Genomic DNA, 27,431 nt, shown 5'->3' on the forward strand with positions numbered 1-27,431 from the left:
GCCTCGAGTGGCGCGCGTGTTGGGTTTGCCTTTACTTGCTCGCGGGCGGCCGCGGTAGCCAGCGTACGGCCTTGAAGGGGCTCGGACTACACCTGGAAGTTCTCGCACCCCAGCGAAATATATATACTTCAAGCCGGCGGTCATCGGAGGCACCGGACGGCTACAGCCGCTACCGCGGCAGGAAAAGGGTCGACGGTTTCTGGGTCGCAGAGACGGAACAAAGAGGTAAGCCGCGACCGGTTGCTTGTGAACGCCCGTCTGGGTTTCAGTAGATCAGCGTTATTCGCTCGATGGCAAGAGCGCTAGCAACGAGGGACCTACCTTTTTCACTCCAACTTCAAATTTTACTCGCACGCAAATTTTACTCGAACCTCCTTGTGACATAAACATTAAAACTTACTTATTCGCGTCAAATTTTAGCTGCGACAAGCGCCAACATAATATCGTACGCATTGCTTTCAGATGGTATATCTCAGTACGGATGGAATGTAGCCGAGGTCTCTCTGAAGTTTACTTAGTTGCCTTTGACAGTGAGTCCCAGAAGTACAATCAAAATTGTAAACACACTATAGCACCGAAACTCTAACACCCGAAAAAAGAAAAGCGCAGGACACACATATTCTTAGTATAAACTCATGCACTTCTATCCACCTTCGCCTTCGGGATTGGAGATTTTTCACTGCGAGCTAATCCAAGAACTGATATTGTTTAATGAGTATTTAAAAATGAAGGAGGTTTAAATTGTTTGTGCACAGGGAGATGGCAGCTGACAGGTAGGCGCATTCCTAACACTGCAGTGAAGGTCTCTGCACCGAAGAGCGAAGCATGGCAAAATGCGGAATTTCATCGGCCAAAAAGCATTCAGCTACAATAATCTACTGGTTTCATACGCAGCTTGTTTATATTCGCGCCGCCGCAAGCGTGCTAGCGTCCGCAAATCTCGTGCAATTCCACAGTTTCTCACATTTTTTGCTGGGAATGAATCTATTTGCATATGCTTATCTGCTGTCGCCTGTCTCCGCTTGCTCTGTCCTCTTCGCCTGTTTTAAAAAAAGCCCCTATCCCCGTTTCCTTAGCGCAGTGTACACAGCAGCTAAGGAGCACGTTATTCAAACTTGTCTGTCTTTTCTTCAATTCTCCGTTGTTTCATTCTTTTTAACTTTAATTCTCCACAGAACCAAAGTGTCCGGATAAAATTTTAACTAAGCTCCAAAGAATGCGGCCATGTGTGGTTATTTACGACCCCCTGAAATTGTTTTAATGAAACTGATTACACATTACCGATGGTTTACAATTCGATAAGTAATTTTGAGTGACGAATTCACGCAGTCTACTAAGAAAGCTCTCTTCTTTTATATGTGACCACAAAGAAAAACATGCTTCAGACAGATATAATGCTCCCATGTCGGGACATCATGTGCGCGAACTTAACGCCTCGGCGGCATTACTTAATTCAATGCAGGGGGTGAGTTCTACAAAGAAAAACGCTTTTTTTTTTCACGAAGTCAGTAGTCCCTCGATTAAGCCTAACGGGAGGAGGAAGCAGACTTTATATAGCTAGCGGAGCGGATTCCTAACGCTCGCCTTCTCACAAGATAAGCTTCCGGGTTATATTGAAAACAAACTGCGCTCTCCGTACGAGTGAGTCGCACCGACGTCAGGAGAGCATAGCTTTTGGAAGAGTCATGAGGTATTCAGAAGCACAGAACATAGACGTGTTGGCTTATTAGTGTCCCCGAGCAATCAACGTCGGCGTCCAGGAGTGGAATGTAGGAAGTGATTCCCTTACAAAAATTTTTTAGACAGTCTATAGACCGTCCTTAGACTTCTCTATAAAGACTAAAGTCTCGCTATAGACAAATCCTAGAGAACAGTCTATACGCAATACAAGTGCTATAGACAGTCTATATACAATCTATAGATTTACGACCATACACTTTTAGCGGAGTTTTGTCTATAGACAGTCTATAGACTATGACTAGACAAAAATATCTAGAGGAAGGCAATAGACTCTATAAGAAGTCTATAGACAGTCTATGGATCATTTTTGTAAGGGTATCGCACCTGACGCATGATTACCAGTCAGTCGTCAGAGCTGTTAGCTTGTGCGCCATCGTGACGTCATTCGTTTGCTTTCACCAATAGACTGCCTTCCAGACATGCTGGTTTGTGTGCTCTCAAGAGCATTTCTTGTGCACAGGGGGCATCCTGTACGCTTTCTAGCACCAAGTTCGAGAGCTGTTCTTTCTTCAATGATCGACTGCTCTTATGTATCACAACATGTAGTAATAAACGATCGCAGTTCGAGTAAAATGAAGATACAACATGGCATCCCTCAAGGATCAATTTTGGGGCCTTTACTCTTTCTTATATATGTAAATGATATAACTATGATACCAGAATCCCCTCAGTTAATCATATATGCCGACGACACGAATATATCTTTTACAGGAACAACAAAAACATGCCTCAAAAAATGTGTCAATGATCATTTATTAAAACTTTCCAGGTGGCTACAAGCCAATCGCATTACTCTAAATAAAACAAAATCTAAATACGTAATTTTTAAACCCACAAGCGTTAGGGACCAGAACCCTATTAGCATCAGATATGAAGGTAGCCTGTTGGAGGAGGTGACTGAGCAAAAATTCTTGGGTGTATGGTTTAGCAGTGATCTGTCCTGGAACGCCCATATTAGTTGCCTTAAGTCCGACTTATCACGGGTCATTGGTTGTCTTTACAGAATCCAGCACTGATTCCATCTTGGATGAAGCAGACACTATATTATTCTCTATTCTATTCTAGAATAAGTTATGGTATTTTAGTCTGGGGTACGACAACTGATTCTAATTACAAAAAAATAATTACTTTACAGAAGAAAGTGTTACGCATATGTGAAAATTATCATGGCTAGAAAAGGGAACAAAGAACGCATACTCTTTTTATAAAGTACAATATGCTGAGGGCAGATAAGGTATACTACTTTAAGTTTCTACAATGGATACATAAAAATCGTTTGTATATCACATCCACAGACAGAGTAAACTTGTACGCTATCAGAGACCCGAAAATAAAGATGTCAAGCACTGTCTTTTCAAGTTATCAAAATTCTTAATAGAAGAGATATAAATATTAATTACAGTAAACCCTTCTCCACTTTCAAAAATGAATGCAAGGGAGCTCTTTTCTGTAGCGATGTCACCTATACCAATCACTAAATTTTCTCATGCAAGCATGATGTAGTCCATTTTTTTTTTACAATTAGTGATTCTGTGTTCGCGTCTCTATACTCTTATTTGTGCTTATATGTCCATTATGCCTTGTTTTTCAGTAGGCTAGAATAAGACTTAAGTAGAACTTCGTTGTTTGATGTAGTGTTTCATGTATGTCGTGGTCTTTTATTTATATACCCATCGTACATTTATGATGCAAAATCTTTTGAAGCGCTCCTGTCTTTTTTTGCTGAGTGTGTATGTATTTTCCTCTGTATAATGCTTACTTTTGTTCCTACTTTTCATTGATTTTGTTTTTGTTATGTTTTTTGTCCTTATCAACGATACTATTTTGCACCGGCCCGACGGACTTTTGAACTTTTGTAATTTTTATGTTTGTTTGTCTTGTAGTAGGGGGCTGAGGCCCTGTAAGGCAACATTGTTCCTTTAGCCTCAGCCCCTTCTTAGGCAAACGTCTAAGCAACAAATAAAAAGAAAGAAAGAAAGAAAGAAAGGAAGGAAGAAAGAAAGAAAGAAAGAAAGAAAGGATGAAAGAAGGAAAGAAAGAAAGGATGAAAGAAGGAAAGAAAGAAAGGAAGAAAGAAGGAAAGAAAGAGAGAAAGAAAGGAAGAAAGAACGAAAGAAGGAAAGGAAGAAAGAAAGAAAGAAAGAAAGGAGAGAGAGAAAGAAAGAACGAAAGAAGGAAAGAAAGGAAGAAAGAAAGAAGGAAAGAAGGAAAGAAAGGAAGAAAGAAAGAAAGAAAGAAAGAAAGGAGGAAGGAAAGAAAGAAAGAAAGAAAGAAAGAAAGGAAGAAAGAAGGAAAGGAAGAAAGAAAGAAAGAAAGAAAGAAAGGAAGGAAGAAAGAAGGAAAGGAAGAAAGAAAGAGTCCAACGCCGTTTGGTGTCGCTCAGTAGGACAACTGCAATTTCGCTTCCCTGTCATCAGGAAGTTTTCACTACGGGCTCAAATCGGATACTCCTCACCAGAGCGTGGTTCACTACATGCTCCTGCACCAGTTTGATTGCTTACATGGGCCTGTGAAGAAGCAGGCCCAGGCGCCGCTAGTAACATTGAAACGGTACCGACAGTAGTCAACAACAACAGAGCAAGGAGGCGTACCGTAGCCAAGTAGCGTGCTGCCTCTTTGAGCAACAGAGTATAAAATGCTACGTGCTATGCTTCAACGAATGCCAGAAATAACACGAAGCCAAAACAGCGCCAACCACCAAGGACGAGACCCTGGCTCAGTGCCAGTGTATGGTCTTCCTTTTTCCTTTCTCTGCCCTTGGTGAAGATTGCGCTGTTATGGCTTCGCCATAAACAACAAACTAGCTCGAGGCGTGCCATTCACAAACGTCATCGATGACTTTTCCCTCTTCTCACCGGCTGCTGCAATGGATGTGGCGTTGTTTATTAAAGCTTATTCGACAGCGGTGGCGAGATTTATTTGCAACGTTTAACGAATGTAAACTGCCAACTTTTAACAGACGGCTGCTCACATGCCTCAGCGGCTATATAATTCTGGGGCCTTTGTTTTGTGTTAGCGGAAGTGAATAAAAAAATTCCAGGAGCGTACCGCGGACTTCGCTCGCGGCTATTGGCATTTTTCAGCTGTGGTAACCCCAAGAGGATTTTTTTTTTTGCGAAGCGGTCAACCTGTGATTAGCCTTCCCAGTGCAAGTTCAATACATGCACCGACGCGAAAAGTGACAAGCAATAGTATGTGGATTGTATCCAGTGCATAAATCGTGGAGTGTGAGATGAAATAAGCCTGCACAATTTCCTTAAGTATAAACACTGATAGCAGTTTGGAGCTTGGAGCTGTGGATCTGGAATCAAGTGACCCATTCTTATGCAGTGGTTGTAGAAAGTCAGCACATCTAGAAAGATGATTTCCTTGGTGTTATCTCAGTGACTTAGCGCCATAGCCTGACTGGTTACGCCATTCTTCGACGGAGTTTTATGGCGTGACTTAGTGTTCGTTCAATTAAGGATCGCAACTCTGTGCGACCACGACTGAATGCCGGCCCCGTTCCGTCCCTACCGATGGGGAAAAAACATCAAAGCACAAGTCGGCTAGGCAGGTTGAAGAAACATGTTATGGAAGCGTGGTTTGAATGCAAAGAGTTGAAGATATTTTGACTGCGGGGCTCATGAAATATTTAATTTTAGCGGACCCCTGTACTCAGTAGTGTTTCGCTAAACGTCCTGTTTGATTACACTTGTCATCGTATTGGCAAATTTTGTAGGGAAGGCGAAGTTAACGCAGTGCATTAGTGTCGAACGTGGCTAATCACTGTTTTTATGATATACTGTCCGACCCCGATGTACAGCCAGCAGGGCTCAATTTTTGTAAAAAAGAATTAGAAAATGGGAAAATTGAACAAATTGAGAATTAGTGTGCCTGCGCCCGATGCATATTGCCGGCAGGAGAAACGTATGCGTCCAGCGCATAAAAAAAAAACAAGCGTAGGGTATTTCGTGTCACATTCGGCAATTTAAAACATACTGATCATACTGCAACTACAGTTAGTAGAAAAGCAAAAAATTTCAGCTTAAACACACTTCCATCAAATAGAAATTTACACTTTCTGTAGTCTAGTTAGTTGCATTGACGCGAGTCCTCATGTTTCCGATTAACTGAGTCCTAATCTCGAATATAAGCTAGTGCATTTCCGTCTATACGATATCTGTCGCTCGAATGTCGCCGTTGGTGAGCGTAGCGCGGCGGCTTGTCAAGCGATGGATCCTATAGTTTGTATTTCAGCCAGCCCTCACAGGCCCACTTGGTCAAAGGGCAAACTAATTAGACGGCACCTTATCTACTCACTTCACTCACCTGCTTTAGTTATCAGGATGTGCGCTGATTGCAAAAATATCATTATGAGTAATTGTGCTCCTGAAGTCTGTATTGGCACGGCTGAATGGCAGTGCCTGTACGTCGAAATCCACCTTTGTACGGTAACAAGTGTACTTTAAAAAACGCCTAGAACGAAATCTGGTGCGGGAGGTACGTAAATACAATACAGTTGGATGGTGAGAAGAGCCTGCCATTATCAGAGCAAAAAAAAACTATTGTAAAGAAAAAGTGCCCCTACGTTCCAGTTGAGAAGTAGTCTTAGTAAGCTGCTGCAAGGTTCACGTTTCAGCAGTACCTGGATTCACGATATATATATATATATATATATAGGTACAGCATTACGACAAACGTGACTGTTCTTTTAAACTTTATTTTGCGAATGGCATTCCCTTCGTCAGCGCAGGATTACAAATTGTAAGCTTACATTGTGAGCCTGCCCTATACATACATATATATGTATGAGAGAGGCGGATCCGCACGTAAGTGGTATAAATATATATATATATATATATATATATATATATATATATATATATATATATATATATATATATATATATATATATATATATATATATATATATATATGTAACAGAGAGACGGATGCGCACGTAAGTGGTATGAAGATCAACATTATCTGACCATTCTTACAAGATTAAGGTCTATGAATGGCACAGAAGGAAAGGAAAGAAAACAACTCGGGGCAGGAATATTCTGAAGATGAAAACGCGGAGAAATGAGATAAAGAGATTCGGAAGAGGCACTTAAGGCCGCTTACGCGCGGGAATGCGATAGCATTACTGTCCCTGTGTGCATTGTTTACGCGCAATGTTTGCACATGCATTAGAATTCTTTTCTACGATTTTATGTGCATTATACTACCCGGAACGCTCTACGAGGAACAGTTGCATCACAGTATTGATACAAAAGTCTTGCAAGGCATACAATTCAACGTCCATACGTTGTCAGTTCACCCTGTCTCAAGCTAGCCTCGAAACATTTAAGCCATATGCAACGAGAAACCTCGTGACTCTATCAGGGGACCAGCTGGTCCCTGATCATATCGTCCGCCATGGTCCCAAAGCCACAGTCGCCGACAAGGCTGCGAAGGACAGTGACGTACTCATCGGTTGTCTCTCCTGGAGCCTGAACTCGACGGCGAAAGCGATGACGTGCGGCGATTACATACACGGACGATTTGTAATGCCCAGAGAGGATGGATATCGCCGCATCAAATTCGTCAAGACGGGGCGCCTCGTCACCGGAGTGCGAAGCAGCAGCTGTAGGCGCTGGAGTGGACGACGGCGGCGCCAAGGTATAAAAAATACGCTGACCTTCCAGCTCGATGCAGTTCAGCAGGATGGCCTTCCGCCTGTCCGCGCCCAGAGTAGAGGCACCAGAGGCCAGCATGTAACTCCGGAACGCCAGCTCCCATTGCTCCCATGGTAGGGCAGGACGACCAGGAGTCGGCAGGAAGGGCGGTGGTGGCTGAAGCCCAGAAAAGGTCATGCCGGATGATGAGCAGTCCACGTGAAGGTCCTGAATCAAAACAGCATCCTCGTCGCCAAAATATGTTGTATGGTAAGTAATGATAATTAGAATGAAACAGTACACGTAGCATACGGTCGAGCCGATCTGTATTCTCCTACTTCGTCGTCTTCTCTCCTCCCGTGCGCGCGAGTGCGTGCAGCGCACTTGCCACACTTCATCTTTATCACAACGCTGTACTACTAACGGTTTAGTCACAATTTTGGTACGATTGTCGGGAACGGCAGCGCCACATAGCGGTGGGCCAGCGGCGAGTATATTTAGACGAACGGTATGTATAGGATTGTCTGAAGTGTGTTGCTCGCCTTGTTGTGTGCGTCATAACGCCGCTTGATGACATCATCCTAGTTTTTTCTTGTCATCGCAGTGATTTTCGGTACCATCAGCGAGTACAGACGCACACACACGCACAAACGCACACACGCACGTACGCGTGCGCGCGCACACACACACACACACACACACACGCACACACACACACACACACACACACACACACACACACACACACACACACACAGACACACACACACACACACGCACACGCACGCACGCACGCACACACGCACACACGCACACACACACACACACACACACACACACACACACGCACGCACGCACGCACGCGCGCACGCACGCACGCACGCCGCCGGCTTTTCTCGTAATTAGAATAGTAATGCTTTTTTCGCTTAAAAAAACGAAAACAGTGTCCGGAAAAGTGCCTCGGATCGGCATTGGACTACACAATGAGGCAGTTTATTTTTTTCACTCATGGCACACGGGAAGAAAGAGGACTAGGAAATATCAGGGTGGCATTTGAACTCATGTGTTTTGCAGTCCTGATCGCACCTTCTAGATATGAAATATGGCTAATAGTAGTTTTATTGAAGCAATTGTGGTAACGAAATGCTGACATAAATGGCACTCGACGCTCCCCTGTGGAATCCCATGTCAGCTCGCGATTTATACAGTTGCTACGAACATCGAGGCAATGGTTCTTAGTCAAAAAATGCGCTGCACAATTTTGAACATGCTCCAGCAAAGTACATGAGTCTCTACTCGAATACCTTATACTGTACAGGCATTGCCCATAAATCATGTGGTAAAAACACAAGCGGCCTGAGCCAGTTCCCGGCTCGGCAGCGTTGATATGAGCAGACGTATCACTAGGATTATCATATTCACATTCACAGGCACTGTTCGGCGAAAAAAGGCAGCTTGTTGTATTGAATCGAGAACGGCTGACCACTGGTTTTGCCAAAATCATGTAGTTTTTTTCGTGATGTGCGGGTAGCCGGACAGCAGTCTTCGCAAACACTGACACCTGATGAGTTTAGTTGTTACCTATCGGGAAAAATGGCTTATTTTATTTCGACGCTCGGAGCTTGGTTATCACGCATGACACTTGTTTGGAACAAACTTGCCCAACCTATGAGCTCGGGTAATAGCTTCATCACCTAGCTGCATGTTTAGTGACGATAAAATAAAGTAGAGTCATTTTTTTTTTCGAATCCGCCTATGATTCCGACTGGTTTTAAATTAAAACAGTAGAAAAGCAAGTTTTCGCGCCTTGATCTGTGTTAAGAGGCCGCCTAAACGACTACGATGGACGGTCGTTTCGGCGTCAATAGCGCCCGATACTGTATGGGTGATATCATTTTTAGAGTAGGAATGCGAAGCAGGAATGTTAGCTTAGCTTTCAAAGCCATTAGTCGGTCATGAAAATTGCTCATTCACTGCTCGAGATTTAATTGGATTTTCTTTATTTCGCTAACATGGCACAAGACTTCTGTGTGATTTTTGCCGATTTGGCCATTCGGTGCTTTCAGCAAAGCCACAATGTAATCATGACTCTTGCTAGGATCATCCTTGGGAGGATCTGGGTTTAGTTCGATATCCCCACCAAAAAGAAGCAACTTTAAGACATGCAGACATTCAGTACCGGTGGTAAACAAAACATTTCGACATAGAAAGAGCAGCAGGTTTACATTATTTGTGCGCTTACAGAACAAGAAAGGATTCTGACTAGCTTGCATTAGAAAGCAGTAGTAGTTTTGACGTGTCCGCATAGCTGCTGCTGTCATGCCCACTGAGGAACCAGGCGTGCAGTACGTGATTAAATGTGCTCCCGGGATATGATGCTTCCGTTGATGGGGCTTCCGTCTAGGATGAGGGCAAAGTGAACCGGCATGGTTCGGGTGGTAGCGCCAGGCAGCGCTGATCCGTCGGCGGTGGTGCTGTAAAAAGCGTCCTAACTGGACACGTTCATCTGTCGGTAGCGATGTGCTGCGCATACGGCGTAGATCCGGCGGGATCGGCGAGATGAAATCCAGTGAAGGACAGCTGGATGCGTAGGCCAGTAATATCTGATTGTATTATGCCATCATCAACCTTCATTCACCCTTTCCTTTTCCTCCCCTTCCCTTTCACCTGTGTGGAGTAGCAGGCCAGGGCTATGTCACCACCGGTTCCTCATTAAAATTACTTTCTCTCTCTCTCTCTCTCTGCATTAGAAAACCGAAGAAGTTTTGACGCGTCGGCATAGCTGCTCCTCTCTCATGCACGGTCGAAAATAAAGGCGCAATGTAACACGGCTCCTCTTGCCTCCATTAGGTTCATTACAATACGCAAGCTCAGGACAAAAGCTGTTTGCTTATTTAACTAATCTGCTAATCTAGCTACAGCTTATCGAGAAGAAGAATAGCCATTGTGTACCGAAAAAGATCAGCTAACCGATCACCTTACTATCCGTTGCCTACAAGGTATTTACTGAGGTAATCGCATGTAGAATCAGGACAACCGGACTTCAATCTATCAAATGACCAGGGAGGCTTTTGTAGAGGATACTCGACAATAGACCATATTCGCACTGTCAATCAGGTGATAGAGAAATGAGCAGAATATAAGCAACCTCTATATATATCGTTCGAGAAATCATTTGAATCAGCGGAAACTTCATAAGTCATGAAGACATTGCGTAATCAGTGTGCACAAAAACCTTATGTGAAAATACTGGAAGATATTGTATTTTAGTGGGAAATGCAGTCCGGCGAGCAAGGAAACACCGAGGATGGCGTCGAACGAAACTCTCTATTTGGGCTCACTTCCGCCCACAAAGAACTGAATGACTCACGGCGGGTAGCAACTGGCGTGCTCGGCGGTCATCGAACAGAATGCCCGCCACTCTCGGTCGTGCTCTTTTTAAACCTCATAGCGAACTTTCGAGATAAATCTTGGAAGGTTACTAGAACATTCTGGTAGAACGCAGAATCGGCTCCGATCAAACGAGATAAACCTAGGCGCGTCTTGCATCACAAACAAAGCGTTAAAGCGGCGTGCCGCCAGCTTTTAAGAATGAGGAAACAAACACTACAAACATTCGTGTCAATACACTGTAGTGCAGCAAAAGACGAGGACACAAGAGACGAGAGAACACCACGAGCACTAGCGCTCGTGGTGTTCTCTCGTCTCTTGTGTCCTCGTCTTTTGCTGCGCTACAGTGTTTTGAAACTATGCACCAACAAGCCCAAAAAGTCACGCTACGAAACATTCGTGGCAATACCTATAACGACTGCACAGCTGCCGTAGTACTTCAAAAAATCATGAATAAAATTCCAATAAGGAACGGCGTCAGGCAGAGAGACACGATCTCGCCAATGCTGTTCACCACTTGCTTACAGGGCGTCTTTCAAGGCCTGGAGAGGGAACAATTGGGGACAAGAGGTAATGAAGAATACCCAAGTAATTCGGGATTCGTTGATGACACTGCCTTGCTTAATCACTCATAAGAGTTAATGAAGAATGCCTAAGTAATTTGTGATCCGCTGATAACATTGTCTTGCTAAGTCCCTAATGAGATGGGCTTCAAAGCATGATCAATTAGATACACAGGCAGAGCAGAGCGGCAGGTCTTAAAATAACAATAAATATTGAAATAACACTCTCGAAGAGAATCAGTTCATAATTGGTAGCGAGGTGCCGGAAGTGGTAAGGGAATACGTCTACTTCGGGCAGGTAGTGGTGGCTGATTCAAATCATGGGAGGGAAATAACTAGAAGAATAAGAGTGGGGTGAAGCGCATATGGCAGGTTCTCTCAAATCATGGACGACAGTTTACCAATCCCCGTCGAGTGAATAGTATAAAACAGCTGTATATTAACGGTATTCAGATATATGGGGCAGAAACGTGCAGGCTAATGAAAAGGGTTCAGCTTAAGGACAATGCAGCGAGCTATGGAAAGAAAAATGATAGGTATAACGCTAAGAGACCGGAAGCGGGCAGAGTGGGTGAGGAAACAAATGCGGTTTAATGGCATGCTAGTGGAAATCAAGAGAAGGTCATAGGCTTGGGCAGGGCATATAATGCGACGCCAAGATAACCGATTTGCCTTGAGGGTAACGGAGTGGACTCCAAGAGAAAGCAAACGTTGCAGGTGGCAGCAGAAAGTTAGGTGGGCGGATGAGATTAAGAAGTTTGTGGGCATACGGTGGTTCCAGCTTGCAAAGGGCAGGGTTAATTGGAGAGGCATGGGGTAGGCTTTTGCCCTACAGTGGGCGTAGTCAGACTGATGAAGGTGATGACGCAAAGAAAAGAAAAGTCATTCAATTCATTTTTTGTTACGCTTCTGTTAGTGAGTACTAGGTGACGTTTTCTGAACCTGAGAACACCAGTAACTGCTCTTCTCAGAAATTTTGTGAACATGTGGCGACGCTGTAATCTTCTAAACTTACAAGCAGCTCCTAGGCGATCTTGCTTAAAAATTTTCTATTCTCTCTCTCACTTTATTTAGCGCAAGCTGTAGGTGAACTGGGATCAATGGAAATTATCCCAGCTAACGCAGGCTGAGGCCAGCTTCAGTGAAATGCTGATATATGCAGGAACTTTCCAGAGATATTTTACGAATGATTTCCGTGCTGATACTTTAATCTAACAATAGGTTTTGTTTCGCGTTCTCGAGCGCAGGTAGGACAAAGCAGTCGGCGATGACGACGAGCGCTATTCCACTAGAGGTCTTCCTCTTTGCGGCGGTGGTCTCCGCGGCGGCGTTTTTCACGTGGGCTGCTAAGAGGCGTTATAAGCAGAGCCTCCTCAAGAGATACGGTATTCCCGGACCTCCGCCCAGCCTCTTCTTCGGCAACTACATGGAGCTCAAGAAGGACCGACTCAAGGTATCAATTTCTTCACAAACGGACAACACATATGCCTCAAGCCAGAAAATGCGACCACAATAAACAGCTGTTGAGGGCTCTTTCACACACTTGGATATTAATTACATTTAAACGTGAGAGTTTGAAGCAAACTCGATATATTCTTAGCGGGAAGGAGGAAAATCAAGGCTGACGAGGTATATTCGTAGTGACTTTTCTCCAGAACAGGTACTTACTTCGCCTGACCAATAAGTCATTACACAAGCATGTCTGCGGAATTTACACACTGGATGGAACCTGATTTTACCAGAGTGCCATAGTTTATGTTTAGGAAGTTCAGGAAGTGCCGCTCATAATATAACGACGTTGAAGATGAAGGCAAACAGCGAATTGAGTGACGACTGAGTGGGAGAGAAGCACAGGCAGCAATTAACCATCGGGTTCATTGGAAAAGACAAGGCACAAAAAAGTGCGCTCCTGACGTCAAGGGTATCGTACTGTTTACAGAGAAATTAGAAGAGGATTTCACGTGATAGGAAACAAATAAAATTACTCTCAGAAGTAACAAAAATTACAAATAACAAAACCAAATAAACAGAAGGTCTTCGGGCGTGTGAGCCGGACTAATCGTTTGTATCTTTCTTCCTCTCTCTTTCTCCTAGTAGCTGCAGCTCAGAAATGAGGATGTCGGTGATAGGGAGTTCAGCCAAGATTCCGTATGCCCATGGCCGGAGAATCAGCTTAAGGCTGATTCACACGACGGTCTGTGCGCCCGCGGCCCGCGCATCACGTGTTCATGCGTTCACCACATTGAGAGGCGCGCTGTCGGCCCGCGGCCTGGTCAGCGCGCCACTCAATTAGCTGACGCATGAACACGTGATGCGCGGGCGAGCGGACCGTCGTGTGAATCGGCCTTTACCGAAATATCGGCAGCGCGGATGACGCAGCAGCGGCCCTTTTGTTGCCCTTTGACTAGTCGTCTCCAGGAAAGAAGTAAAAATAGAAATGAAAGCGAGGGGAGCACGCACCAGCAGATTTGCTGGACTTAAAACCGATACAGAAGTGAAAAGGACGCTCGTAGCAAACATGCTCGCGAGGGTCGCCGTAACAAAGACGCAGTTCTGCACGCCGCGGAGCGAGTAGTTGATCGGTGACGTAGCTAGAACGAGGAATGGGTGTCGGCGAAGACCTCTCATCAGCGAAACCGGCGCTGGCGACAACACATAGAGAGCAAACCTTCAACTGCCGGAACTGCCGTCTTGGAGGATGTTTTTGCCAGGTGGGCAGCGCAAGAGTCAGAGGCGAGAGCGTAGGAAGTGACAGCTCGAAGCAGCCGCCGTTGCCTCCGCTGCAGCTCATGCTGTTTATTTTACTGGGCCGTTGCCAGGTATATCATTTATGTTTGTGGGTACAGTTACTCCCTTATTGCGAAAGAATGAAATAGCACGTGTTCCTCACTCGTGCACATATCAGGCCATCCAGTGTGCCTCCGGGTACCGCTTTCTCCACTCATGGCTGTCTATATAAACGGTTCGTCACCAGTTCTACGCTCATAAATCACCAGTTAGGGTCTTACCAGGAATATAAGACAATGATGAGATCTAAATGAAACATGATGCCAGATAGCTGGAAAATTCTAGATTCATTTCATTACTGCTTATTGTCGGCAGTGAATTTAGCTAGTCTCCTGTTATACTTCTTTATTCAGGGCACAAATAATTGTCGGAAACGTGCTTTTCTCTAGAAAACACTAATGTTCGAAACTTGGAGACAAAATCATGAACATTAAAAAACAACTGGCTAAACTATGCTCCAGCCCGGTTAAACAATCGGCCGCAGCCGGTGGCTGGGCGGCGGCAGCGATAGCTGCGTCCCCTCTGACGCGTCTGACGCTCTTGCTCAAGCGTGGCCCACCTAGTATTCACTCACGCCAAACGCCTGTTCCATCTTCGGAGGTGGCGCTGCCATCTTCAATCAGGAGCCGACTTGTCCGTCCTCATCGCTACAGCCCGCGCTGGCCACCGACAGCGTGACGGCGCCTCAGCAGCGCTCCAGCCGGAATCCCATCCTCCTCTGCTGTCGCTGTCCTTGTCAGGTCGTAACAGCAGCGGCCGCACGCCACTTGATGCGAGTAACAGTTCGCTCATGCACAGTTGCGCTGCCCCCCCAAGCACCTTAGATGGCGAGAAGAGAGCGCTCGCGCGCAGTTTAAGCGTATAAAAAGGGGCCCTATAGACTCCCACAACCCAAAAGCGATAATCGCCCGGCCTGCCGAAGTGGGAAGCTGTGCGCAGAAAGTAGAGTGCTAACGCAGTCTGACCGCAGCTCGAAAGAGAAACGATACTTTGCTCCGGTCATTCGCCATCTTCGCCGGCCCGTATCCTCTTTGTGTCGATAAAGATGTTCCGCTAGCAAGCTCCCGGCAGCATATCCTCTCAGCCAGGTAGCCAACCAAGAGCACATCTAGAAAAAGATGTGTACATTTATTGGGTGAGGAATCAGTAGATATAAAGAAACGATATCCTACCACGGGAAGATGCCTTGAGTGCTTTATATTAGGCTATCATGGTTTTTTGAAAGAAACGATGAGCACTGGGCATGAATGCCGGGTTTTCACTGAAGTAATACGACCAGAGGGACATTAGGTGGAACGATGTTTGTGATCGTGAATTTCTTATTCGCAAAAAGCAATTCATTTTTTTTTAACAGCGCATAGCGTGCACGTGTTTCAAAAGACTAACGTTTAGTGACATAGTGAGCAAAATAAAACCTTCCCGGGTGGGCCCTTTAGTACCAGAGTCAAATGGCGGTTGCCGGACAGGCATTCTTTTTACACGATTCCGACTTTTCTGTAGCTATATCGCTGCTGTCGTCAAGCAGACGAACAGTAATCTTGTCCTCCAAATGACGTTTTCAGTGCCATTGTTGGTTTATCCAGCGTTAAATGAAGGCGGTTCTCAAATCCCTGTGATTCGTTACCTGTCTTATTTAAACAGCGGTCCATATTCGCAACTTTATCTTTTGATATGTGTGTATCCCACCTATTGATCCTTCTCGTGGGGCTTCCTTTGTGAGTGTTTAATCAGAACAAATTTAGAAGGCCTTCGTGGGTCCCCAGCGTTCGCCTCTTACGCAGGCCCCCATTTTGTAATAAGCTTTCAGGTGCTGGCTTTTAGGGGGCTGTGAGGTTTCGTTGTGGTACGCTAAAAATAATTTCTATGCTCGGGGTGACCGCTCCGTTTGTACTTAATGACGACGTGACGGCTATCACGAGAAGCTTACCATGAGCGCACTAAGTAAGGAAAGTCTTGAAGGTCAACCCAGTACCGGGCAGCCCATGCTTTCACGGTAAGCTGCGTTATCTTTTGCATATCCGGTAATGAACCTATACATATTTATTACAAACTAGCTTCTGGCTGACTGCAAATCTGGTGCACTGCAGCCTCCTTGTTTTTTTTTTTTTTTGCACTGCTCAAGTGTCTGAAGCGAATTAGATACCGAGCTTGAAACCGTGAAACCTAAGAAACATTGCAGCTGGACAAGAGTGAAGCTATTTGCGGGAGCCGAAGTATAATCTGCAATTAATTTCTTCGCAGCGTGGCCAGAAATACGCCTACATAGCAGGGGCGTTCAAAATTATTAATTATAGCCGTGATAAAAAAAAGTTCGTGACCATGAACCCAAAAGACCTAGAATGAACGCTTCAAGGGAACTTTGCTTCTAAAGATTTTCCATTGAAAGGCCTACATTATCACCGCATTTAAACGCTTGCGATTTTATTAAACAGCCGCATCATTACGCACGTAATAAAATATATCTACTGTTCCTAATCATTGTCCTCTTACAGGTCATGGAAACGTGGGCGCAACAGTACGGCAAAGTGTACGGTTTCTACGAAGGAGAGGTTGCCAAAGTGGTCATTGGTGACATGGCTGCGATCAAGGAGTGCTTCGTCAAGCGGGCCCACGAGTTCATTGACCGGCCACCCATGGTTACGGATATCGAAGTTGTAGTCAACAGCCTCCTCGGCCTTAAAGGTATGGTTCTGAGGTCTTTGAGAAGCTTTCAGAAATGAAGTACTAAAGGCGTTCTTGGAATCACCTCTTTTTAGCACACTAGGGCAGTCGCACAATCTTTAACTGCTTCTTTATCCTAGGACCGCCCTTCTGAGATGTGTTTCGCATTATCAGAACTTTTTCCATGAGGACCGACTGAGCGACAGTTCGTCATCATCATCATCATCATCATAATCATCATCAGCCTGACTACGTCCACTGCAGGACAAATGCCTCTCCCCTGTCTCTCCATTTAACCCTGTCCTGCGCCATCCGCCCCCCCCCCCTCCCCCCCCCCACCCCGCGACAATAACGCCAGCTTGCTGGTGCCGTGTACTGTGGCGCTATTGAATCAGTTCAAAACAAAGCAACAAAGGTTGAGGGGAACCCTCAGCCTACTCACCTAACGTTTCTACAAGAGGGCTGGTCTTCGTCAAGTCTTTTGGTTGAAACAGAAACACGATGCCAGGGCGAAGCTTTTGTTTCATTTCATTCATTTCATTTTAATACCTTAAAGACCCACTGGGGGTATTACATAAGGGGTGGGTACAAACAGTCAAATGAACAAGTGTTATGTTGAAAAATGGTTGGTAACAGTTTCGGCGAATGTGGATGGGCATGAGATGGTAGCAATGTCATTGGAGAGGTCGTTCCAGTCTACAGAACCACGGTGAAAAAAAGAAGCGGCACATTTCATGTCGCCTCTTGGCATAGCAGATTCGCTAAAATATTCACAATATGGCCTCTTTGAGTCGTGCTTCCCGCCCACGTCTACGTCGGATTTCAAGCTACGTCGGGCGTCCCTTCTTTTATCTTGAAAAAATAATCGAGTAAATAATTAACGCTCTTCAAGTATTAGTATTTGTTTTCCAGTGGACTAATTTACTGAATTTCTGAAAATTTGATCATTTTAACCAGAATTACCGAATAATGCTTGTTGCTGTGGGCAAGGTACAGCTAGTGGTGCTCACAGTACCTACTTTGCATAACAGTAGTAAAAAAGATATGACATGGCAGTTTTTCAAGTTTGCCTTGTTACAGCACTAATACTTTCGAAAAAGGTTGATGAGAAGACAGTACCACAATTTCTAAACAATAGCAACGAATTTTTATCAGCAATTGGGGCCATAACTTTTCGCAGAAAAAAATTTATTGGAGAACTGCTTTCTGCTGGGTGTGAAGGCGTTGGTTCTTCTATAAAATTAAAATGAGGCTTCGACGTCAAGAAAGCCCGTTCACAAAAAACTCTAACTCTCAGTACTTCGCACCCTATCCTTTTACATCTACAACTGTTTTACACTGTGTGGGGTTGGAGTTCAGGAAGCTGTCAATCAACGTCTAGTTTATAATGTACCACTCCTTCGTCAGCTGATGAAAACTTTTTGTAGACTCTGCAGGCTTTTCATCCCCCAAGGAACAGTCGGATTCAATTGAAATATTTTAAATTGAATCTATATAAACAAACTTGGCCACTCCATAAGGTCGACCTTACTCTCCTTCAACCGTTTTCTTACAAACATCAAAAAGGGCTTCGGATTGCTTTGTATTGAAAAACTAACTGATACCCATTATTTTCACATGAAGCACAACCGTTTAAGAAATTATCTATGAAACTCTCTGGTGACGGTACCTTGAGTTCAGTTCCCGCTTCCGTGATTTAATTATGGAAGATAACGTGGTTAGTACTAAGTGATTTCAGGATTACTTACGCAACGGACTACATCGCTCCAACACTGCAGTGGATTCCATTTGTTATTTGAAATCCCTGTATTCCACTGGTAACCTGTCCAGAGCAGGTGCTAGTTTGCCGACCTCAACCTAGCAGTCCAATTCTTTCTACTGATTTGCGTCATTCGCGTTGTGTTCCAGCTGTTCATATGAGCACATTTCACTTTAAGCCTCACAGCCTATAAAGCCACGGTACCGTCAGACACCAGGGTCAATTCTTTGAATGGGCCGATATAGTCCAGTCTTTACGCCTACCCTCAACCATGTGCTTGTCGAAAATTTCGTCGGTCGATAAGGAGCGTCATTGTGAACATAGAGAAACCAAAACGCTTTTGAATCTCTATCTCTCTCATTCTCGCCAAGCAGCGGACTGCGCTTTTCATAAATGGATGGTATGTTGCTGGTGTTCAATCCCAAAGTTGTGGCCGTAGATGCACAGTAGATGAACATATGAACAGTACTGCTGTCGCTACTCACACCTTACGCTTTGGTGATTACTGGTAAAAATAGGCAGTAATACACACACCCGCAGACTATCTCACTCCAAAATTCCAGTCAGTGAGAAATAAATTAGAACAGAATGAACATGAATACAACGGGTAGGGACCACGAAAGGACGAAAATAAAAAATGACTGAGGGCAAATAGCGTATACTTGAGAGTAAGGGCCGCATTCTTATATGGGCCACAGCAAATCTTTGCGACTGAAGACGGCATGAATATGTGCCCAGGAAAGCGGGCAGGTATTTTATATCGGAGTAATTTTAAAATAATGCAAAAATATTAAACACATCGTATTCACTTCGTCACCAGTGTACGTTTCTTTCCACAAAAACAACAACTTAAAGTTAAAATTCTTAGATTCGTAGATAAAACACAGACACTGGTGACCGTAGCGACCATTCAATACAATGCACAGAGCGGGGAGAACTCTTATGCGACAGCAAAGCACAGTCACCGGAGCAAAATCCGGCGCAGTCCGGCGTCGTCCAGAAGAATCCTGATTGGCTGGAGGGAAGGATGTCAACCGGTTGGGTTAGTCTAACTGCTTTCTGTTAGCTGCACTCAGGCGGAAGTACGACGTCGAGTACAGGATACGACTAGTGACATAAGCTTCGCGTTGACATAAGGACGCATCGCGTCCGCGCAAGCCACCGCGCCGGTTAGACACGTGTCGTAGCGTACTGCCTACCATTTCCCCTACGCGCTTGATTTTAGCGATCGTGGTGTCGGCTTTCAGCCAGCGGTGAATGTACGAGCACAAGACTCTGATCTCGTCAACCTTGCATTAGATATAATTATTCGCAAAGTCGTGAAACAAGCTCTGGACCTCCCGATTACCACCTCAACGGTCTTGGGGGTGCTCAATACCTACTTGGAGTTGCAAGAGGCTCATCTCATGAATCAATACACGAGACTGGAGCAGACGGGGCCAGGACGCCGTCCACTCAGTCGCCTCACCATAAGCATACCCTGTGTCCCGGAGGAACCACTCCGTATCCCGGAGCTGTGGCGGCACAGGCTATGGGTCCAACCCGTGCCCCACAACATACACGACACAACACACATACACGAAGGCCGGAGAATCGCGCGTGCTCGGGCGCTGGATGCGCAACATGGTTCCAAACCCGGCGTGTTCTACGTTGACGTCGCAGGTCTTTCTACATCGGGCCACTACACGGCAGCCGTTGTCCACCAGAAATTGCAAACCAATGGGCTGTCCTTCCGCGCCGAGAATGCCCACCGGGCTGAAGAGGTCGCTATCGCCCTCGCGTTCGCAGACCATCAATGCAAGGCTGTAATTTTCGACTCGCGTTTCGCTTGCTAGAGCTCTGTGGAGGGCGAGGAATGATTGCCTTCCAGCATATGACATACTCTACAACGCAGTTAGAGACGCCGCACCCACGCTTGTACGCCTCATGTGGGCGCCGGCCCACCAGGGACTTCCCTGGAAAAGAAGCTGCGAATGCCGCTGCCCGAGTACTTATCCTCCCAGCACTACTTCCGCGTCCTCACCAGCCGGTGTGCCTAGCCGACCACTTGCGCTGTTTCGTGAAAATAGAGACCGCTAAAAAAGCAGGCATCGCCAGTTCACTCCACCGGCAAAGGGGCTCTCGAAGGCAGACGAACGCATTCTGCGACAGGTACAGACGAACACCTACAGGTGTCCCGCTATCGCTGCTCGCTATGACCCGCAAGTGAATCCTTTGTGCCCCCAGTGTGACGAGCTCTGTTCTCTCTTCCACATGGCCTGGGCCTGTCAATACAGTCCCCACTTCCCTTCCCAAACACCCCCTCTAACGAGGCTTGGGACACCTTCCTCCTCGAGTGCTCGAATGCGACGGCGCAAGCTGCCCTTGCTCGCCGGGCTCGCGAGGCGGCGGGATCTTGCGGCATCCCTGACTAGGGACGCGGACCAAGATAATTCTAGCATGCAATACCTGCCCGGGCTCATCCTTTATATTTATATATTAAAGGTTTGCTATCTCTCTCTCTCTGGGTTAGTATGTGTGGTATATACCTCCACCTCGCAACCGTGGCAGTGTCGGGTGGTGTACAAGAAGAGCTCAGCAAGAGCAACGTGGGTCTCAAGCTGCACCGGTTACTTCCGGTGAACACATTCAACAGCTTCGAACTATGTCACTTTGCCAACACGTAATGAAATTAGGTGTCTCAGTGTTTTCTCTTTGTATGATGTGGATACCAGTGCGGACCCACCCATTTACTCCTTTGTTCGCAGGAGACGAGTGGAAGACCGTGCGGAGCTTGCTGAATCCGAGCTTCACCACGGCAAAGATGAAGCTGATGCTGGACGTCATTGATCAGTGCTCGGACGCTACGGTGCAGATCCTGAACGAACGTGTGTCGGCCCGAGGCGGTGCCGAAGTGAATCTAACCAAGGTTTGCCAGGGACTCTCCATGGACGTCATCACCAAGTGTGCGCTGGGATGGCAGGTGCGAGTCCTTCCGGATTTCATAAATATACGGCCAACAAGGTTTACTTCCGGGTCACGATGCAGTGTGAGTCGTTTTGTATCGACGGTGTTCCTGATCTGACGTCGTCCATACCAAAACTTCCTGGGAAGCCACAGAGAGCCCTACGACACGGCTTAGAAGCAAAGCCCCTTTCGTTGTGATTGATGACAATGCCTCCGAGTGATAAACGGGGCCCGGGACATATGTTTATTGTTTCAATCAATTCAACGTTGCCGTGTACCTGATTATGGGAAAGATTGAAAAAGGTGGTAAAAAAGTAGCCAGTTTGGGTGCTAATGTTCTAGGGCGAGTTGCTGCCAGTTTTAGGGCACGAAGGGAAGGAATCGGGCAGTATCGGAGGAACGAGCTAAGCCACGTGATAGAGCGGCGAGTTATAGAATGACGTCATCAAGAGAGAAGGGAGAGCTCCGAGAGAAAACGGTCTCAGTGAGGGCCGAGTAGAATGTGGGAGATAGATCATATTGTTTAGCGGCGGTTGAGAAAGAACAGTTGTATAACTTCTGGCGTGCAGTGTTGGCAGTGTACACTTCGTGAAAGGAAAGAGTGTTAGGTTGGTGTTAGCTGTAGCAAATGAAAACTTCTAGAAACGCGCCGAAAAAGAACGCATACGTCATTCTTCTCGGTACGTGCGCTAGATTTCTGTTATCCACGGACCTTCACGGATAAATAAACGAAATGGGAAGACCATTCGCTTACTACTATAGCTATGTTTGATGGTTTCCGCATTAAGTTGTTCTTTCAGAGTGCTTATTTTACTATTGCATGAGCCCTGCTTGCTTTTGACAATTTACTTTTGCTTTAGCCTCGGCAGCTGCCGAGACGAAACATCGTGGGTTGCCCAACATCATGTTCATTAACTTGCCCGAAATTTCTCAGTCTCGACTCCCGAGCATCGAGCCAAAGTTGTAGCAGGGAGGCGATGTTTCGGTTACCCCTGCATTTTGCTCCCAGAGCGCGAACGAACAGATTTCGGCTTTGAACTACGCGCATTCGCTCTTCGGTCGTATGATAATTCCATCGCTTGTTATACCACTGAGCTGCAATACGACTGCCTTTCTGAAAACTAGCGTGCTGCTTTCGCGAATTGAAGACTACTACTACGCTAGTTCTATTACCGGTTACATTAGATATCTTGCAAGTTATGAAAAGTGGGCTGATCGGTCATATAATCTGTAAACCTTTTTTTATCTCCATTCTTACAGACCAAATGAAATTAGGGGGACACTTCAGCTCTGCCTTAAGAGTGGGACGCGGCAGCTTTAATGGTTATTTTTGGGGGTGTGCGAATATTCGAAAACTTCAAATAGTTAAACGAATGTCATCTTATCCGAATATTCGAGCCAATCGAAGGGTATATCCAAAATTCGAAAGGAATCGAATAGGTTCTAAACTTTTCGAGTACGTTTCGGATAACTGACACTAAGCTCGAATAAGGCCCATCGTATTTATCTTCGACGGCTGTTCCAAAAACTGCAACCACACCGATGCCGCGTATCATCTTGCAGCGATTAGTATGCGTTGGGTGGTGCGATGAAGGATTCAGCGCCGCGGCGCGGTTCATTCATGTTGCGGTGCTCCCAATACATATGGTCTTAAGCCCCTGATGACGTGGCAGGGCTCCGGCAATTTCAGCAAACCATTCTTGATGCCTGATCTCGGAAGCCAAGGCTCATATATAGTTGTCGTCCACTCTAGTTATTCTCTCGTCAACAAAAGCAAAATGAAGTTGTCCCCTACATATCACTTGGCGGCCGTTAAGTTAATACACTGGCTTCGTGCTGCGACTGTTTAGTGGAGATTAGTGTAGTGCCTTTTAATTAGAGCAACGTACCAAAGCACATACACCGGCACTTCAGTGTTTTGAACGATTGCTTGTTTTGTAGTCATATTCGCACAAGTGGCGAATATTAGAACAAATATTCGATTCGTATTGGATTCGGTTTCGAAAAAGTACTATTCGCACACACCTAGTTAGTTTGTGTCTTTCTTAGTCAGACGCTTTTCTAATCACGCACACATTAGGATACATGCGTAGGCCTACCAGACCACGTGGTGCACCACAAGACACACAAGGCCCCCTATAATGAAGTCGACCGAATGATCTAGAAGTAACGTGTCTGACTCGCAACCAAGGGGTCATGGTTTCGATTCCCAACTAATTATACCAATTCTCTTTCAGCATAACTAATTTACTTCGCATTCTTGCCTGTGTAACGACGTTTGAGTCAAGCTACGCATGATAACCACAATTTTTCTGAGGTTTTATTAATTTTCATTGCACAGCACAACGAGCGATGTACCAACCCTCTCGACAGTTAAGGATTTTCTCGTCTGGCCAACGCCAATGTCTACGACGGTTTTTCTGCTGAGCAGGAGCTTAACACTGTCGCCTAATGTAACATTAGCACTTTATGGCGAGTTGGTACATTTATTGGAGACACTACGAAGCCTTAGGAGCACCTGACAGACTCGCCCCCTATACCAGGCCAATTTCGGCTGTCGGCACTCTTGAGGTCGCGAAACTTATGCAGTGCTAAGTAGCATAATTTTCTTCGTTACCACAGTCTTTCAGCAGATGCACTTCTTTGATCCCCCTTCCCTGCTGCTTTTCTTTTTTTCACTGCTGGTGAGCAGGGCAGGGACAACGAGGTAGCCTCATGTAATGTAATGCAGACAATGTAATGCAAAGGTGAAATGACAGATAGTCGAGGGTAATGAACTGGATTTCAGGAGAAGTCAAGCGTTGCAGGGGGTGGCAGAAGGTTAGGTGGGTTGATGAGATTGAGAAGTTGCTGACGCAGGACCGGGTTAATTGGAGATATATTGGAGAAGCCTTCGTCCTGCAGCGGGAACAGTGAAGCTGATTATGGCGGTAGCGGCAAACAGCGCAAAAGGCGCAAGACTATAAATTGGAGCGCACGAGATGGACTCTGTGAACCGCTCTAGAGCCCGTCCTGTGTACTCGTTTCTTCTGTCAACCCCCGGGGTGGCCCAGTGTTTATGGTGCTCGCATGCTAACGCCAAATACGCAAGGCGATCCCGAACGCGGCTGTCGCGTTTCGAGGGAGGCAAAATTCTAGAGTTTCGTGTACCATGCAATACCAGCGCATGTTATATAAACGCAGGTGGCAGAAATTACCCTTAGCCCTCCTCTACGGCTTCCCTCGTAGCCTCACACGCTTAGGGACGTTAAACACCAGAGAACTAGACCCAAAAAATCATTTTTCTAATCTTCTGTGCCCTGCTCAGTCAGCCGATGCGCCGCTCTCTCGGCTGTGTGATTATGCTACAGCCTTTTCGGCTCGCGCATTATTCCGTCTCAACTGCTATCGTGAAACAGCGACTTTCCAAGCACTGGTATGTTTTGCGCCGAAATCCGTGACAAGTCTGTACTGGAATAATAGAAGTCGTGGTCATACTCATACGACCACATGTGCTCACAAGTAGTACTTATACAGTACACAAGTAGTATCGGTTCAGTTCTACATGTTGTCCATGTGCCGACTGCTTCGCGGAATTCTGCACGTGAGGCGAGATTTAGAAACACGAAAGTTGTAATAGACACGTTTTCAACTTGACGCTTTGCCAGCCTCGCAGATGATGTGCTACGTTTTGTTTATTTTGACCCACGTGAAGTGAACTGATTTATCTTTCTTCTCCTTCTTGCAGTCTGGATGCCAACAAAACACGGATGACCCACTCATCGGTACCATCAGAAAGATATTGTTGAATTCTGGCAACATGATCAATGATGTCTGCATACTGATTCCGTCCTTTGGCCGGATCATATCTGCCATCTTTCCATTCCTTAGTTACGGAAAGCTATTCTCATGCATCCATGAGAAAGTCCAGAGAGTACTTGAGCTCCGCAAGAAGCAAGCGCCAGGCGTAGCGGACATCGTTCACCTGATGGTCGAAGCCCAGAAGAACGTTAATGAAATGAGTGGCACAAAGAACGGGACTGCAACGTCTCCAACTAATGGAATGATGTCCAAGGGGAGCTTTATCAGGGATACGCACATTGTATCTAATTGTATCGTCTTCATGGCGGCCGGCTACGAGACGACTGCAAGTACTCTAGCTTTCGTTCTCTATGAACTGGCGAAACACCCAGACGAGCAGCGCAGGCTGCACGAAGAGATCATGTCTGCCATTCCCGACAAAGAGGTGGTCACCTACGAAGACGTGCAAAAACTGAGGCGCCTCGACGCAGTTATTCGGGAATGTCTGCGCCTGTACCCACCTCTGGTGCTGGTGACGACGCGTGTCTGCCCCAAGGATACCCGCCTGGCAAGCGGATACGTCATTCCGCGTGGCTCACATATTATCCTACCGACGTGGAACGTTCTGCATGACCCTGTCCTGTGGCCTGATCCGTATAATTTTGACCCCGACAGGTTCAGCGAAAGGCTCGATGGGGACCTTCTTGCTGCATCAGGAGTCACCTTCGGCTTAGGCCCACGTGAATGCATCGGGAAGCGCTTCGCAGTGCTCGAACTCAAGGCTGTTTTGCCCAAAATCCTCAAGAAGTTCAAGTTCAGTGTTTGTGGCGAGACGGAAACAAACATGAAATTCAAAGTTCCTCTTATGAACGTGTTTCCGCAGCGTGAGATAGTGTTACACGTTGAGGTTCGTGAACCTGGGAAAGGGTGATGGTTTTAAATACGGCCGAAAGGCACAAATAAATGGACGATGCGGTTATGGATCACTGTATAAAGAAATCAAGTGACCTATACTGCAATTTTGATCATTGGTATCGAACGCAACTTTCGTGAGTTAATATATTCCTTCATAAATCAAATTCATCTCCTCATTTTTCCTGTCAGGAACTCACCCTGACTGTCCTAACTCATCAGGTCAGATCGAAGACGAAATACAAATCATTCATTGTCATCATTTGTTACCCCTTAAAGACCTCTGCGAGGGGCATTGCATAGGGGGAGAACGTCGGGATAACATGTGACATTATGGATCACACCCAGTGCAACATTCGTCACTTGACAGGGTCGACGTGAAACACACAAAAATATGTATGTAAATAGAGCTGCACCAAAGCATACATTGACAGCGTAAAAATAAATTGCAAAGGCAGCAATTGCACATATTTGGATTTCAAGTATGAACGCACCGTTTAGCGGAATTTAAAAACATCGCATTCAGTTACAAACATTAGGGTTATGCAATTTCATTCTTCAAAGGCAAGGGGCTGAAACGACTTGTTAAGTGCGTTAGAGGAGACAAGACGAATAATCGCAAAAGCATCATTATATTTTTATGTGATTTCCTTGTTGTGTGTTACATTATACAGAGGGATAATGTAAATATCAGGAAGTTTTTTTTTACTAAGTAAAAATCTGCTCCTAGAAGCAAGGTATCGTTAGAGAAACAAGAATCAAGATCTTTTGTGATTTTATCATATCTGCGTGTAGTTATACGTTGCAAGTTTATCAAGAGTGGCAAGCTCCTCTGTTTTCATTAAAAGTACGGCTTTCATACGCAATGTTTTTTATCTGTAGCTCCCTGCTCTCATTTGCCGGCGCCCCTTTTATGTATTTATATCAAATCATATAATTGCTTTGTCGGCCGAGCTGCTCGTGCCAGCTCAGTGGATGGTACTGCATTCACAACTTCCAGCTGGACTAGCAGAAAGATGAAGAAGGTGTCTGCATACCTGCTGCCATCTTTTAGCGCCGTGGGATCGAAGAAGAATGCGATGGTGTGTTGCCCGCTGCACAGGTCGGCCACTCGACGTGGCCTTTAGCTTTTGTATAAAAAATTCGAATATGCGAGGGTACTTTGCAAATACGCCTATGATAGAACATACTCGAGATGTTCCCTTGAATATGAATGGTCGCCAGCGCAGACTGATGCGAATAAAGTTTAT

The 27,431-nt window shown here is 45.7% G+C and overlaps 1 protein-coding gene across 1 annotated transcript; it reads left to right on the top strand.

The window, feature by feature from the left end:
* LOC149360052 (cytochrome P450 3A8-like) lies at window positions 1–27,431 on the top strand. The gene is made up of 5 exons (XM_089572154.1): window positions 1–225; window positions 12,584–12,789; window positions 16,616–16,805; window positions 21,291–21,505; window positions 25,217–27,431. Exons 2-5 carry the CDS (start codon window positions 12,604–12,606, stop codon window positions 26,198–26,200), a joined length of 1,575 nt encoding a protein of 524 aa, XP_089428280.1. The 5' UTR covers window positions 1–225; window positions 12,584–12,603; the 3' UTR covers window positions 26,201–27,431.

The sequence above is a fragment of the Amblyomma mixtum genome, chromosome 2 (assembly GCF_055824585.1).
Source record: "Amblyomma mixtum isolate Tamu chromosome 2, ASM5582458v1, whole genome shotgun sequence".
In the NCBI taxonomy this organism is placed as follows: domain Eukaryota; kingdom Metazoa; phylum Arthropoda; class Arachnida; order Ixodida; family Ixodidae; genus Amblyomma; species Amblyomma mixtum.